Source organism: Sus scrofa, chromosome 7 (genome assembly GCF_000003025.6).
Source record: "Sus scrofa isolate TJ Tabasco breed Duroc chromosome 7, Sscrofa11.1, whole genome shotgun sequence".
In the NCBI taxonomy this organism is placed as follows: Eukaryota; Metazoa; Chordata; class Mammalia; order Artiodactyla; family Suidae; genus Sus; species Sus scrofa.
This window is the reverse complement of record NC_010449.5, coordinates 34,078,246-34,094,664: the sequence shown is the minus strand read 5'-3', so window position 1 is coordinate 34,094,664 and position 16,419 is coordinate 34,078,246. Positions and strand designations below refer to the sequence as shown.

Genomic DNA, 16,419 nt, shown 5'->3' with positions numbered 1-16,419 from the left:
GTGGATCAAGGATCCAGTGCTCCCGAGAGCTGTGGTATAGGTCGCAGATGCAGCTTAGATCTAGCATTGCTGTGGCTGTGGTATAAGCCTGCAGCTGCAGCTCTGATTTGACCCCTAGCCTGGGAGCTTCCATATGCCACTCATGCACCCCACAAAAAAAAAAAAAAAAAAGTAAAATAAAAATGCTTGTTATAAAAATCTTAAACATTATAGATATATGGGGTCCACTATGTAAAATTTTTCCCACAGCTGTAGTCCATTGGGTTAACCCTTGTTAATAATTTGGTATTTGCATTTTATATACCTAACAAAATAAGATTTTATTATAATATTGTTTTGCAGCTTGCCTTTTTGCATGTAAATACATATATTTAAGACTTTTTCAATGCCTATGAAAGTATTTAACTTTATACTTTTTTTTTTTTGTCTTTTGTCTTTTTTGTTGTTGTTGTTGTTGCTATTTCTTGGACCGCTCCCTCGGCATATGGAGGTTCCCAGGCTAGGGGTTGAATCGGAGCTGTAGCCACCGGCCTACACCAGAGCCACAGCAACGCGGGATCCGAGCCGCGTCTGCAACCTACACCACAGCTCACGGCAACACCGGATCGTTAACCCACTGAGCAAGGGCAGGGACCGAACCCGAAATTTCATGGTTCCTAGTCGGATTTGTTAACCACTGCGCCACGACGGGAACTCCACTTTATACTTTTTTTTATTTGTTTCTCTTTTTAGGGCCGAACCTGCAGGATATGGAGGTTCCCAGGTTAGGGGTCACATCTGAGCTGTAGCTGCTGGCCCACACCACAGTCATAGCAACACCTAGATCCGAGCTGCATCGTAACCTACACCACAGCTCATGACAACGCCAGATCCTTAACCCTTTGAGTGAGACCAGGGGTCAAACCTGCGTCCTCATGGATACTACTCAGATTCGTTTCTGCTGAGCCACAATGGGAACTCCATAACTTTATTCTCTTTAAATCATTGTATAATAGTCCATCTTTAGGCTTACCATTGTTTATCCAATTTCTGTTAAATGGGCATTTACTTTTTAAAATTTTGTTACTGTAACAGAAAGTGCTGAAGTTGACACCCTTACCTATTTAATTTTGTACTCATATGTGAATATCCAGTTTAATTTTTTCAAAATGGCTAGCCAACATTTTTTTGTTGTTGTAATAATCCATATTTTCTCCCACTGAATTGAAATGCTACATTATATTTACTGAACTGAATTCCTGTGTATGGGTTTATTTCTGGATTAAAATGTTTCAATGATCTATCTCTCTAAAATGACATCGTTTAAATTGATCTAATTTATGATTTGCTTTCTCATCCAGTAAATTGGCCCCCCTCCTTACTCTTCTTTTTTAGAATATATATAAAATCACATATTTATTCTTTCAGTTGAACTTTTTTTTTTTTTTTTTTTGATCTTTTTAGGGTGGTGCCAGCGGCGTATGGAGGTTCCAAGGCTAGGGGTCAAATCAGAGCTGTAGCTACTGGCTTACACCACAACTCACGGCAACGTCAGATTCTTAACCCATGGAATGAGGCCAAGGATCGAACCCGCGTCCTCATGAATGCTAGTCGGGCTTGTTAACTGCTGAGCCACGACGGGAACTCCTGTCAGTTGAACTTCATCACCTCAGTTTACTTTAAAAACTCTGTTGTGATTCTGATCAGGATTACTTATAATTCCTGTGTTAATTAGAACTGTCTCTCAGCTTAAAAAACCTCTTATTAAATATAAAATTCTCATTTTTCATTCTTAGTTTTCTAATATATGTGCCTGTTTGTCAAATTAATTGTTCTTAACTGTGTGTCCCTACCAAGAATGTCTGGTTGAATTTTGCTTTCTGTTGTTAAAACATTGTCCTTGTTCACAATATAAAGTTGCAGATCATTTCCCTCCTATTTTTCAGCCAGCTGTTTGGGCATGGAAGAATATGCACAGATGAACAGTGCAGAGGTTGGTTTGCCTACCTGCACAGTTAGAAATTCGAATGCAACTTATGGTCGGCCTCCCATGTCCCAGGTTCTTCCATATCTGAAGATCCACAGTTGTGGCTTGTGTAGGACTGTAGCATTTGCTGTTAGAAGAATTGCATATAAGTGGACCCGTGCAGTTCAAACCTTTGTTGTTCAGGGGTCAACTGTAATAATTTTATATGGTCCCCTTAGCGAACCATCCTTATTTTCTCATATATTTTCAGTTGATTCTCATGGATTTTTCCAGGGGACAATGAGAGTATGAGCAAATAGTGATTTTTTTCCCCCATTTGTTTCCTAATCCATTTACCTTTAACTTGATTTTCTTAATTGCATTGTCTTTTGTTCCTGAAAAATGTTAATAGTGTTGAATAGACATCCTTGACTTATTTCTGAACTTTTAGTATGTTTCTAGATTTTATTATTAACTGGATGCTTATATCTATTATAGTTAGGCTGTGAATGTGTGTATAAAGTTAAGGAAGTATTTTTTTATTATATAATAAACTTTAAAAATGAACTTAATGATTGCTTAAAAAGGAAGTTTAGCTTTCATTGAGTTATGTGATTTTCTTCTTTAACCTTTTAATTTGATGACTAATATCAAATTAATATTTGATATTATTTTTCTTAATATTCATATGTCCTTCTTGGGATTGGCTTTGTCCTGAATCCTTCTGCTAATTGTGTCTTCCAATATTATACATATGATTTTTTTCATTTATACTGATTTTTGAGTGTGTGGATATTGTTGGATCTTCGCATCAGGGTTATATTGGCTTCATAAGAAGGGGCAGGAAACTTTACTTCTTTTTATGAGCACAGGAATAGTTTAAATAACATTGTAATTATCTGATCCTTGAAGTTTTGAAGAAACCCGAAGTTTTGAAGAAACCCGATCATGAAACTGTTTGGGTCTGAGATATTGGGAGGTTGGGAGTTAGGAGTACACTGGGCAGGTAGGTAGGCTATTTCCTTAGCATCCCATTCTCCTATCCAAATCTAAGATTCAGTAGGTGTATCAGATAGGTTTTTAGACTCCTAGTTTTCAGCACTTTTGCTAACATTATTAGATATCTTGATGGCTTCTGGAGCTACACGGGAAACATAGCAGGACTGAACCATTGTCTTTAGAAAGGCCTGCTTGCCCGGTTGGCCCTTGTCTGGTGTCTGGGAACTTCCTACCATTAATTGATAAGAATGGTTTACTTAAAGTGTTATACAAATACTGTGGTTTCTGTTGAACACAGCTTTCCTTTGGGACCTTGAATTTGGATACACGCCACTCAGAGGCTACCTAAGTGAGCAGACCTCATTAAACACTCCTGGGCTAACAAACTTGCTGGTTGGCATCGTGCTGTTGCAATTTGCTGGGGGAATTTAGCATATACCATGTAACTCCACTGAGAGAGGAGCCTTGGAAATGTGTGTCTGGTTTCCCCGGACTTTGCCCCATGTGCTTTTTCAAAAGCTTTGCTGATTTTGCTTTGATTCTTTTGCTATAATAAATCAGTCAAGAGTCCAGTTTTTAGGGCTTTCAAAGGCAGGTGCTGCAGAGGGTGAGGGATTTGCTTTGGGAATGAGGGGAGTGTGCTGCAAGCCCTCAGGTGCTCCTAATGTAGGCGCCGGGAGCCTGTTTATTCACCTGCCTAACTCATCCTCTGTGTCCCTCCATGTCACATTTCTTGCTGTTGCGCCATCCATGGGGGTGGTTATGGAGTAGGAGGTAATTGGGGAAACTGGACCTTGAGGATCTTCCACTGCAGTGTCGGGGGATATAAAGACAGTTTTTTCACACACCTTGTTGATAATGGATCTGGATGTGGAAGTTTAAAGATTAGGAGTGGCTGAGCCTTTAATCCTGATACAAGTGGAGATTTCAGGAAGGTGTGGTGGCCTCGTGGAGAGAGCACATCTGGCTTAGTTCCCCTAGTTTCTGGTGCAGCAGAGGGGTATCTGGCTTACACCTCTGAGCTGTCAGCCACATCTTCACTTCAGGTACCTGCATGGTCGTGAGGGCTCTGGTCCTCTAGTTCCCCTGCTGGCTTACTTACACCTGGAAAAGTACTACTTGGAAATACAATAGAGATTTAAACATATAAACGTTTTTAGCTTTCAAAGAAAATAACTCCATGTTCTAACATGTAAAGCTGTTAGGTTTTAAGCCCTTGGATTGTCAGTTACATTTGTACAGAGGCATTGCATACAAAAGCCAGGAAGTACCCGTAGTGAGATTAAATGTAAGGATGTTCTAGTAAACACAGGCTACCTGATTATCAGGGCTACACGTTTGGACTGGAAATTACAGTCTTGATAAAAATATGAGGGTTATTTTTTTGGGAGGGGTTAGGATGCACACTAGAAACTTCCATTAATAATGTCCAGTTATTTTTGTGACTTTTGAAGATTATATATATGTATATATATTTAGAGCCATACCCGTGGCATATGGAGGTTCCCAGGCTAGGGGTCAAATTGGAGCAACAGCTGCCCACCTATGCCACAGCCACAGTAACTCAGGATTTGAGCCCCATCTGCGACCTACACCACAGCTCACGGCAATGCCGGATCCTTAACCCACTGAGCGAGGCCAGGGATCGAACCTGCATCCTCATGGGTGCCAGTCAGATGCACTTCCACTGAGCCATGATGGGAACTTGTGAAGATTATAGTTTTAATAAAACATTTAAGATGGTTTCATACTGAAAGCTCTGAAATTATTTGAAATTCCTTTTGTGATTTGGGTCTAGATCTATGCCCAAATGAGTTTTCTCCTGGGTCTAGTTAGTTACTAATGCATCTGTGCTGAAAGAGGAGCACTTCTGGTTGTTGATTTTCCTTTTCTGACATACTGAGAAATGAGAGACCTGTAGTTTGAATACAGTTTTCTAGATTTGTATGTGTGTGTGCGTGCGGCGTGCATTTTTAGGGCTGCACCTGTGGCATGTGGAGGTTCCCAGGCTAGGGGTCTAATTGGAGCTGTAGCCGCTGGCCTACACCACAGCAACACAAGATCCGATTCATGTCTGCAGTCTATACCGCAACTACATCGCAACGTCTGATCCTTAACCCACTGAGCAAGGCCGGGGATCAAATCTGCCTTCTCATGGATACTAGTCAGATTCGTTTCTGCTCAACCACAATGGGAACTCCCAGTTTTCTAGACTGTGGTGGCTCCAAGTGCTGTTAGAAGACCACAACTTTCCTGGTGTGGTAAGGCAGTGAGGGTAGTGGAGTTGATAGAGGTAGGTTAATTGCTTCCCAGAATAAATGGGTTAATACAGACACCAATGATGATGAAATCGCTCTCTTCTGTGATTTTTTTAAGAATGTGCATTTTTATTTAGCTGTAAAGTTTAACGTGTGTGATTTTTGAAGTATACGCCCCTCCTCTCACTAACTCTCATCCCTTCTTTATGTAACAGATCAAAGAGTATCACCTGTTCTCCAAGATGAGTAACAGCCACCCTCTACGCCCCTTTACTGCAGTGGGGGAGATTGATCATGTGCACATTTTGTCTGAACATATTGGTGCCTTGTTGATCGGGGAAGAATATGGTGACGTCACGTTTGTTGTGGAAAAGAAACGTTTTCCTGCCCACAGGGTGATTTTAGCAGCGAGGTGCCAATATTTTCGGTAAGTGTGTATTCCACTTTGAAGATTCAAGTCACTTGTAGAAAACACTGGTATTTTCCACTCCATGAAAAAATATGTAACAAAACATAACAACAAATTCGAGTGTCGTTCACTTCAACATGTCTAAGAATTTCACCTTCGTGGACTTTGCGTTATTCTTTGAAAATCACCTTTTCCTTTCAGGAGCCGTCTTAGCATCATAGGTTTAGAAGATTTCTCAGGCTAGACTGTACCCAGTCAACCGCTTTTTCCTGGCCTCAGTATATTTCTCAGGCAGAGTCTTTGTTGCCCTCACCCTCTCCTCACCGTTGATGGCTGATGGAACTTAAACTCATTTATTGGCAGATAGACCTTGTTGTATAGACGGACTTGACCTCTGGGTTTGCCAGTGCACAGGAATGCCTCTTAGTTTCAGATCCAAGACTGTGGATAATCCAGTAGATCTGTCTTGAAGACATGCAGTTTGACAACACCAAAGTAAAGGAAACTTAAATATTTTCTGAGACTAAGTTTCATAGTTATATTAGAACTAAAACTAAATATGTGTCTAATTAATGTAAAAATCATACCCGTACTTATATGTAACTATTTTTTGTTACTTAGACCCCTAATTTCCGGGGTTATAAACATAAAACTGAGGTTGAATTAACTCTGCATTTTACCTAATATTAGTTAAAAGGAAATCATCCCTGAATTGTTGACTGATAATTTATCCTTGATAAATCCATAGAGTCCAGAATCTATAGCTGTAAAGTCATGGATTTGCCTGTGAAACTAGCTATCTAAAAATTGAGATGCTGAAAGCATGGAGAAAATTTCGGTTACCTTCTAATGAAAACTGTAATCTGATTTCTACAACTGCTAATTAACCGAGATAGCAAAACCAACACCTGGAGTCACACATGTTGTAGTAAAGTGTGTTTCTTAGAAATATTTACTATTTAGCTAGAACTCTTAGACTATTTTATAAACATTGTTAGAATGTTCCATCTTATACCTATAATGCCACTGTATATGCAGTCAGGAGCTTAGAAAAGAGAGGAGTTGAGAGTTCTAACTAACATGCTCCAAGGCAGCTGGCCTTGGTTTAGTCATTTGTGAGCAGCCTTTGTCCTCTCCACGCTTTAGTTTTTCTTTCCCTTTTCTCCCATTTAGTCCTTCCTATTACAGTTTCTTGTAAGACTCCACTCTTTATTAAGTTAGAACGTTTCAGCCTTATGTTTACTATTTGTTTCTATTATATATCTTCCCTCTTTCAAAAATAATTGGAGGCAACAGTATGTGGATATCTTTTAGGTGATTATATCCCTAAAAGAAACTCGATTACTTACAGAAATTTGAAGATCATAATGAATGAATGGAATAGTCTCCCCTCATTTATTGACCTTGTTCTTCATGTCGCTCTGTGGGTATTGAACCCTTAGAATATCTGAGGGCTCGCTAGGCTAAGCTCAGTCATTATCAGCGCTATCTTAAATCAGTTCTCATTGCCGACAGTGTTCACATGCAAAAGAAAGTTAACTTTCAGCCGCCAGGAAAGGCCTTGTAAGTGTTGTCATAGAGCCTATCAATTCCCAGATGCGGGCAAGCTAACTGTACAGGAGAGAACCTTCCATAAGTTGGGGGTTCCTATTTCAGGTTCCCAGGGGTCCTCATCAAAACCACTTTTAAAGCACTGAGAATCCAGGTAAAGTATCAGGGATCACACTATTTTGGGAGTAGGTCTTGGTAAGATCTCCCCAGGAAGGTGTTCTTTAATCTAGAAACTTTAAGGTCGTGATTGGGTGCTCTCTGGATTAGTGGACACCTTCACATGTGTTTTTAGGCAGAGTATAACCCAGGAAAGAGGTATGCTTAGAATAGTCACGAGTCTTTTGCTGGGTAGTTCAAATGATTTCTGGGAGGCAGGCAAGAGTGTCCTGTCCTGGGGGAGGGTGGGAGGAAGTGTAGGCAAGCGCAGAGGGAAACTGTGAAGTGCTAGTCCTGTTCTGAGAATGATGGGAGCAGGAGGACTCTCTTTCTCCCCTTTTTCTCTTATGCTCACTTCTACATGTTTTCTTTCTCACTCATTGTTCTTCCTTTTCTGCAGTACTCCCTTGCTCTCCACTGGCCACCCTTTCTTTCCTGATGTATTGGAATCTTTGATTGGTTCATATTATTTCTCCTAAAGTAATAGAGGTAGAAATTCAAGTTTATTACCTGACTGGATTGTCTAGTTTTCATTATTTAGATGAGAAGGTAAGCAGTAATGTGGGGATTTTTTTTTTTTTTTAGTCTGAAAAATACTGGAAGACAAAATAAAGAAGTCAATTCATCCATAATCCCATCATCAATTTCATTTTAAGTCTATGAACTGACAAATGAAGATCCTTCCCTCCCAATCATTACTCCCATTCTCTAGAGACAACCACTATTAGCAGTTTAATAATGGATTTTCCCTGATTTTTCTCAATATAAATAGATACATCTGTATATTATTGGCATGCACATTTTCCCATGCAACACATATGGATCTGCAACCTCACTTACCAACTATATCCTGGACATCTTTCCGAGACAATATATATTGATCTCCTTTGGTCTTTTGAATGGCTGCATAGGATGTGTACACATAGTTTTTCAACCTTGTTCCTATTGATGGACATTTAAGATTTTTCCCCTTGTTTTAGTATATCTTCTTACACATTTATTTTTTTGTTTGTTTGTTTGTTTGTTTGTTTTGTCTTTTTGCCATTTCTTGGGCCACTCCCGCGGCATATGGAGGTTCCCAGGCTAGGGATCCAATCGGAGCCATAGCCACAGGCCTACGCCAGAGCCACAGCAACGCAGGATCCGAGCCGCGTCTGCAACCTACACCACAGCTCACGGCAATGCCGGATCGTTAACCCACTGAGCAAGGGCAGGGATCGAACCCGCAACCTCATGGTTCCTAGTCGGATTCGTTAACCACTGCGCCACGACGGGAACTCCTACACATTTATTTTTATCTTGCTATATTATGGAGTCGTAAAAGTAAGATTATTGAATCGAAGGGTATGTGCATTTTAGATTTCAACAGATGTTACTACTTAAGTTACTTTCCAGAAAGGGGTACTCATTTATACTCTCAAAGCTGTGCATGAGAAATCCTGCTTTTCCATTGCTGAACGTTAACAGGTTTTTAATTTCTGCCAATCTGACGGGGAGAATGGCATCTGATTGTGTTTAATTGTTTTCATCTGATTCTGTCTTTTCCTCTAGAGCTTTGCTTTTTAAGCTACCTTCTTGACCTTTAGCAGGTTTATATTAATTTCACTGTTCCGCTCAAAAACAGCACTTCCGTCTTTCTATTTAATGACTATTATATATCTTGAGCTCTCAGGATATTTCATTAGTTCACTTGTCTATTGAATTCAACATTTTTAAAAAATTATTTCTTTTTCTTTAAGGAATTATTTTTAATGATTTCTATGCATTTCTTCACCTGAATCTTTGTGTCACTAAACATTTATCTTGTTTATAATGGTGATAACTGTTATTTCGTAATTTGGTAGCACTTCCCTTTGGGTTTTCCTCACGAGTTTCTCCTCTGATGTGCAGAGCATTGCTCTATGGTGGAATGCGGGAATCTCAGCCTGAAGCCGAAATCCCCCTCCAAGACACCACAGCAGAAGCCTTCACAATGCTCCTTAAATACATCTACACCGGGCGGGCGACGCTGACGGATGAGAAGGAGGAGGTGCTGCTGGACTTTCTGAGCCTGGCTCATAAATATGGATTTCCAGAGCTGGAGGATTCTACCTCTGAGTATCTCTGCACCATACTTAACATTCAGAATGTCTGTATGACGTTTGATGTTGCCAGTCTCTACTCACTTCCCAAGTTGACTTGCATGTGCTGCATGTTTATGGACAGAAATGCTCAGGAGGTGCTCTCAAGCGAAGGCTTCCTTTCCCTTTCTAAGGTGTGCCATTATCTACAAGTAATTTACCGACATGCGTTGTTTTATTCATGTCTGTATGGTAGAAATATAGCATTGGACTAAGAATAAAAATATAAAAACCAGGAGTTCCCGTTGTGGCTCAGTGGAAAATGAGTCTGACTAGCATCTATGAGGATGCAGGTTTGATCCCTGGCCTTGCTCAGTGGGTTAAGGATCTGGCATTGTCGTGAATCCTGGTGGAGGTCGCAGACTCGGCTTGGATCCTGCGCTGCTGTGGCTCTGGCATAGGCCAGCAGCCTCAGCTCCAATTTGACCCCTAGCCTGGGAACCTCAATATGCCGGGGATGCGGCCCTAAAAAGAAAAAAAAAAAAGGTAACATAAAAACCATTAGCATGGAAGAGGTTTTCTATCTAGCCACTGCCTCTGGCTACTGAAATGCTAAATCATACTAGAGGGAGGCAGCTTGTTGCCGTTTTCTTTTATGGTTCTTCTGGTAAGTTCTGTGTGCAAAAGAGGCTTCTTGCTGGGTGGTTGCTCTCAGCGTGGTGACCATCAAATAGGCTCCTTTGTGGTATTGCATACTGTTTTTTTGGTTTTGTATTTTTCTGGCAGAGTACAACTAACAATTCCTTATGAAGAGGGGGAAAGTTCGTAAAGGAGATCTGATGGGTCACTGGATGTCTTTTAAGTCACTGCCTTTTTTTCTGGCTCAAAATTCACTATTGCACAGTTTTTTATACCATATAATACCTGGAGTGAAACAATTTTTCTGAAATCTTTCTCTGAACCCTAGTGGTTGTCTTTCATTTTCCTTCTGTGTTCCTCCTAGGATCTGAATATTTTTGAATGAGAAAACCTATTTGAAAAGTTCCACATCTTGATTTGAGTGTAAATTATGATTTTTATTATCCTACTTAATTTTTAGAGGCAGAGGTCTTAGAGGGGTGTACAAGTGTTGCTCGAGGCCAATTTAGAAATTGAGAACCAAAAATATGGTAGTGCAATAATGCTGTGGAACGAAAGATTGTGACTATTAAATGCTAGATGTATCTTACTGACTTGTAAATTCTCCTGAAAAACCTGTATGGAATGACAGTCCTCATATTGCCATTTACGTTGTTAAATATGGGTGCAGATGTGTTGGTAAGACTAGATACCAGCTGCCTAAAGCTCTCCACACAGCCATAATGGGCAAGAGAGCATACGGCAAAAAGAATCAGGAAGATGGTCAGGAAGAGTTAATTGCTTAAATATAAGCTGTCCTTGCAGTTCTGTAAGGTTTTACTGATTGAGCATACACATGGTTGAGCTCTGTAATAATTGGAATTTTTTCTTTTTATCCCTTTTAGACAGCACTTTTAAGCATCGTATTAAGAGATTCATTTGCAGCTCCCGAGAAAGATATTTTCCTAGCTTTGCTAAACTGGTGTAAGCACAATTCAAAGGAGAACCATGCTGAAATCATGCAGGCTGTGCGCTTACCTCTGATGAGCCTTACGGAACTTCTGAACGTCGTGAGACCCTCGGGACTGTTGTCTCCTGACGCCATTCTGGATGCTATTAAAGTCCGATCAGAGAGCCGGGATATGGACCTCAATTACAGAGGCATGCTCAGTAAGTATCTGTTCGTACCAGTCTCTCCAGGAAGCTTTGTGTCTTATGATGGTCTCAGCTGCAAAACTCAAGCATGGTCTATGTGAGTCCAGGAGCAAGGAGCTCTGCTTCCTGGGGAATGCCTTCCCCATCCTTCTGCTGATTCCTCCCGAGAGAGCTTAGCCTTTGTAGACCCCCAAAGAGGTATTTCTTGCCATTCCTGGACAAACTTCTCCAGCTGATCCCTAGAATTTCAGAAATCGGATAATTTCCTGAGAAGTTTCTTCTCACGTTAAGACCTTTCCTCCTTTCCTCCATCAAATCAGTACTGAGTACATGCTATATACTTATTATTTTAGGGACCATGAACAGAGAGATTCTGAACAGTAGTGATCATAGCTCACACTTAATGCAGCATTTCCAGTACTTACATGGTGTTTTTTCTTACTCATAAAAAAGGAACAGCAGGAGTTCCCGTCGTGGCGCAGTGGTTAACGAATCCGACTAGGAACCATGAGGTCGCGGGTTCGGTCCTGCCTTGCTCAGTGGGTTAATGATCGGCGTTGCGTGAGCTGTGGTGTAGGTTGCAGACGCGGCTCAGATCCGCGTTGCTGTGGCTCTGGCGTAGGCCAGTGGCTACAGCTCTGATTAGACCCTAGCCTGGGAACCTCCATATGCCGGGAGCAGCCAAGAAATAGCAACAACAGCAACAACAAAAGACAAAAGACAAAAAAAAAAAAAAAAAAAAAAAAAAGGAACAGCAATGAACAGTTATAAAGTGCTTATATGTATCAGTAACAGTCCTACATGATCATTTAATTCTCACAACAACCATTTGAAACAACAATCCATTATTGGTTCCATTTTACAACTGAGGAAAGTGAAGCACGGAGAGGCTAAGTAACTTGTCCAAGGACACACAGAAAGATGTGGAGCCAAGAGTCAGACCTATGTAGTGAGGCTCCAGAGAGTGTATAATTAACTTGTGAACTATGCTGGGTAAATGTAAAATAGTGTCTCTGCCTTCGTTCTTTTTAATTTCACTGTGGAAATAAGACATACTCCCATGAAAACCTAAATACAACATTGTTTAAATCAGGTACGTGCTGTGAATTTGAGAGTGTGGCTTAGAATGATTGAGGGAATGGAGCTTGAGGTGAGCCTTGATGGTTGATCTGAGTGACATCAGGGTGGCTTGCATTTCAGACACGGGGACTGGTGAGGTTAGTAAGCAGAGGTTAGAGCATGTGAAGGACCATGAGCAGAAGACCTTGACTAGAGGATAATGTTGACTAATTAATAACAAAGAAAGCTTATAAAGGTCAGCTCAGGCAAAATCATGGAAGTCTTTGAAACTAGATCAGGATTTTGCTTATGTGTAGTGGAAGCTGATTTTCAGGAAGGGGAGAGGCATGAGTGTAGTGGTAGTTTTGAGATGCTGATCCATGGTGCTGTACTTTATGACTTGGAATAGGGAAAAACTGGATTTGGGGAGACCAGTGAGGAGAGTATTTAACCTGTGCATAATTGATGCAACCTCAAACTAGAGTGGTAACAGGGAAAATGGAAAATAAGCAATGTGAAGAGGAAATATTATGTTAAAAAATAGGTCTTGGTGATTGAAGGAATTTAAGTTTGAGGATTAAGTTTAGGAGGAAGTTATTTTATCAAATCTAAAAAACTAGAAATTCTGAAGCATCATTGTTTTATGTACGGCATGAGAAACAGTATTGCCAGTTAAATCATGGCACACCATCATGTCTATATCCCAATTTCAGAAATGTTAAAATTTGAAAAAATGTGTGTCATAGAATTAATGAAATACAGTAGTTCTTTGAAGAAGATACTGAACTTGTTTTTAGACTTAGTTCAAGGGTTTCTGGGATATCTAAATTCTAAGTTCTCCCTCATGGTAGTCATTTTCCTGGGCGATTTTTTTCCCTTGACCATGGATTCAGCCACTCTTTATTTTTTAATTTTTTTTTTTTTTTTTTTGTCTTTTTGCCTTTTCTAGGGCTGTTCCTGTGGCATATGGAGGTTCCCAGGCTAAGGGTCCAGTTGGAGCTGTAGCCGCCAGCCTATGCCAGAGCCACCGCAGCTCGGGATCTGAGCCACGTCTGTGACCTACACCACAGCTCACGGCAACGCCGGATCCTTAACCCACTGAGCAAGGCCAGGGATCGAACCTGCAACCTCATGGTTCCTAGTCGGATTCGTTAACCACTGAGCCATGACCGGAACTCCAGACACTCTTTTTAAATGCTGTTAAATGTCCTTAGCCTCGGCTTGTCTCCCGACACATCAGATTTAGATTTCCTTTCATTGGGCGTAGAGGAAAAGGCATAGGTTTTGGAGTCAGATGGATTTGACTTCAAGTCCTGAATTAAATCACTTAACTAGTTGTATGAGCTGTTTTTTAAATTACATAAGGAATTTTACTTTTTTTTTTTCTTTTGGTCTTTTTAGGGCTGCACCCATGGCATGTGGAGGTTCCCAGGCTAGGGGTCGAATTGGAGCTACAGCTGTTGGCCCACCCCACTGCCACAGTAACATTGGATCCAGGCCACATCTGTAATCTACACCACAGCTCATGACAGCACCAGACTGAGTGAGGCCAGGGATTGAACCTGTGTCCTCGTGGATAGTAGTCAGGTTCGTTACCACTAAGCCACAATGGGAACTCCTACATTTAGTTTTATATCTCTGCATATTGTTAGGAGAATTAATTTAAATAATGTATGCAGTTAGTACATGTAAGCTCAGTACTGTAGGAAACCATTATCACATTTATCACATTAAAAAAATTTTTTTTTCTTCTCTTTTGTCCACCCCTGAGGCATATGGACCTCCCAGGCCAGAAATCAGATCCAAGCTGCCACTGTGACCTGTGCCAGAGCTGTGGCAATGCCAAATCCTTAACTGACTGTGCTGGGCCGGGATTGAATCTCCATCCTGGCTCTCCAGAGATGCCACCGATCCCATTGCACCACAGTGGGAACTCCCCACATTTTGAAACATTTTTGTTTACTTGTTTTTGGTCCCCAAGAGCACACCGATCCTCAACATTTAGTACACATTGGAGTTCCCTTGTGGCCTAGTGGTTAAGGATTCAGTATTGCCACTATAGTGGCTCAGGTTTGATCCTTGGCCTGGGAACTTCCGCATGCTGCGGGCGTGGCCAAAACAAACAAACCCCACACCAAAATATTTTACACACTGAATAGCATGTGGCAGACACGTAGTGAATTCACACAAGGGGAATCGTCTGAAAGCAGTAGAAGCATATTACTGGTGTTTAGGAAGCAGAGCTTGGTGATAAAAAAAAATTGAAACCTGGGCTAAAGAGTAGAGAAAGAAGTGAAAGATGGACGTCTGAGACTTGGAGAAGACCTATGGCCAGGGGGCTGAAGGTAGAAAAGAATGAATTATAGGTAGGAAGAAAACTGGGACAGGGTGACAGAAGCCAGCAGAAGAGAGAGTGTTTATCTGGAGAGGGTGGTCATGGTATCTGGTGATGTTGGGAGGGCAAGAACAATAAGAATTGGGAGCAAACTTGGGTATAAATTGAGGTGAGTTGTTTAGTATTCTGGACAGAAGCTTGACTGCATAGGGAATTAGGCCATGGTTTTGAAAAGATAATGAAGACTATGTGCTGATTATCTGATGTGTGAGTTGGAGTAAAGGTCGTAGAGAAATACTACATTAGCTGGAGGGGTCAGGTCTGGGAAGAGATTAGAGGTGCTGGAGAATGGGACTAGTTGAGAAGTCAGCCTTAGATAAAGGGTGGGAGAGGGGAAAAGTAACAGGAAGAGTAATAAATCTCAGGTTTCCTTTCTTATATAAGGCTCCCCCCCACTTGCCACAGTTTTTGATTCAAGATGTTTGACTGAAGGTGATTCAGGCCTGGTTTTGTTAAAGGTATAGGCTTGGGGCATTGATAGAGGTGAGGGATGCTTTGAACATTTTCCATAGATACTTGTAGCCTGGAATTGATGAGCTGGTCAGTATGGGTGTCTGGCCTGGGTTACAAGAGCCCCGTGGAATTTCTGTGAAAGGGAGTAATGAGCCAGTTGAGGAGCACTCAGTTCCAGAGTGATACACTGCTTGTAAGTGTTAAACTCTTCTTTTGGAGTAATTCACTGGGAACTCACAGAGAAGACCACACACATGTTCTGGAGTCTTTTGTCTAACGTCTAAACCTGAGAAATAATTAAGTAGCAGACGGTTTTTCTGACTTTTTGATTATATGAATAGTAAAATTACTAATAGAAATACTAAGAAAGCATATCATTTTCCTCTCAGACCCTCAAAAATAGGTTATTTGCTAAGTAAATGTTATTCAAACAGTCACATTTTTTTTGGGGGGGGGGGCTGCATGCATAGCCTATGGAAGCTCCTGGGCCAGGGTTTGAATCCAAGCCACAGCTTCGACCTATGCTACAGGTGCAGCAATGCCAGATCCTTTAACCCACTGCACTGGGCTGAGGATTGAACCTCTGCCTCCAGAGTGACCCAAGGCTCTGCAGTCAGATTCTTAACCCAGTGCACCCCAGCAGGAACTCCTTACATCATTTTTTTAAAAATCAAATTTCTTCATTGTTAGGGAACAAGGGGTCAAAAATCTCAGAACTGCTCCTGAGCTGATGATCTGAAAAGTTAGATCTGCTCATTTTGAAATTATTGATCAAATTTGTTTGTTCTTAGTTCTTCCCAGATTCTGAGTCTTTGGGGGCTTTTCATGACATGTAGAGATTACATTAGGGAGTAGGGATTAGTATTTAGAGGCACAAATACTAATTCTTTTTCTTTGAGTTCATTAATGTTGGTTACTGGAAGATTTAATTCTTAGAGCTGCATACCTTGAGGCTTTTTACTGAATTATAGCGATTTCCTGCCTTTAGAAAAGAGAATCCAAGGAATGTTCTTTGACTTATGTGGTTCTTTTGAGAATGTGCTTTAGACATAGGTTTGTAGATATATATTGATGAGCATTTGCCTATATGCCTGAGGAAAGGGAATTTTTTTTTTTTTTGTCTTTTGTCTTTTGTCTTTTTGTTGTTGTTATTGTTGCTATCTCTTGGTTCTTGGCCGCTCCGCGGCATATGGAGTTCCCAGGCTAGGGTCGAATCGGAGCTGTAGCCACCGGCCTACGCCAGAGCACAGCAACGCGGGATCCGAGCCGCGTCTGCACCTACACCACAGCTCACGGCAACGCCGGATCATTAACCCACTGAGCAAGGGCAGGGACCAAACCCGCGACCTCATGGTTCCTAG

General features: G+C 41.1%; 1 protein-coding gene across 5 annotated transcripts in view; it reads left to right on the top strand.

The window, feature by feature from the left end:
• Positions 1-16,419, top strand: part of BTBD9 (BTB domain containing 9) — a 399,597-nt gene that overhangs the window by 28,009 nt on the left and 355,169 nt on the right. For all 5 annotated transcript variants that reach the window (XM_021098099.1, XM_021098100.1, XM_021098101.1 and 2 more), the window contains 3 exon segments: positions 5,418-5,629; positions 9,209-9,572; positions 10,902-11,166. In XM_021098099.1, coding sequence (XP_020953758.1) covers positions 5,418-5,629; positions 9,209-9,572; positions 10,902-11,166 — 841 coding nt within the window.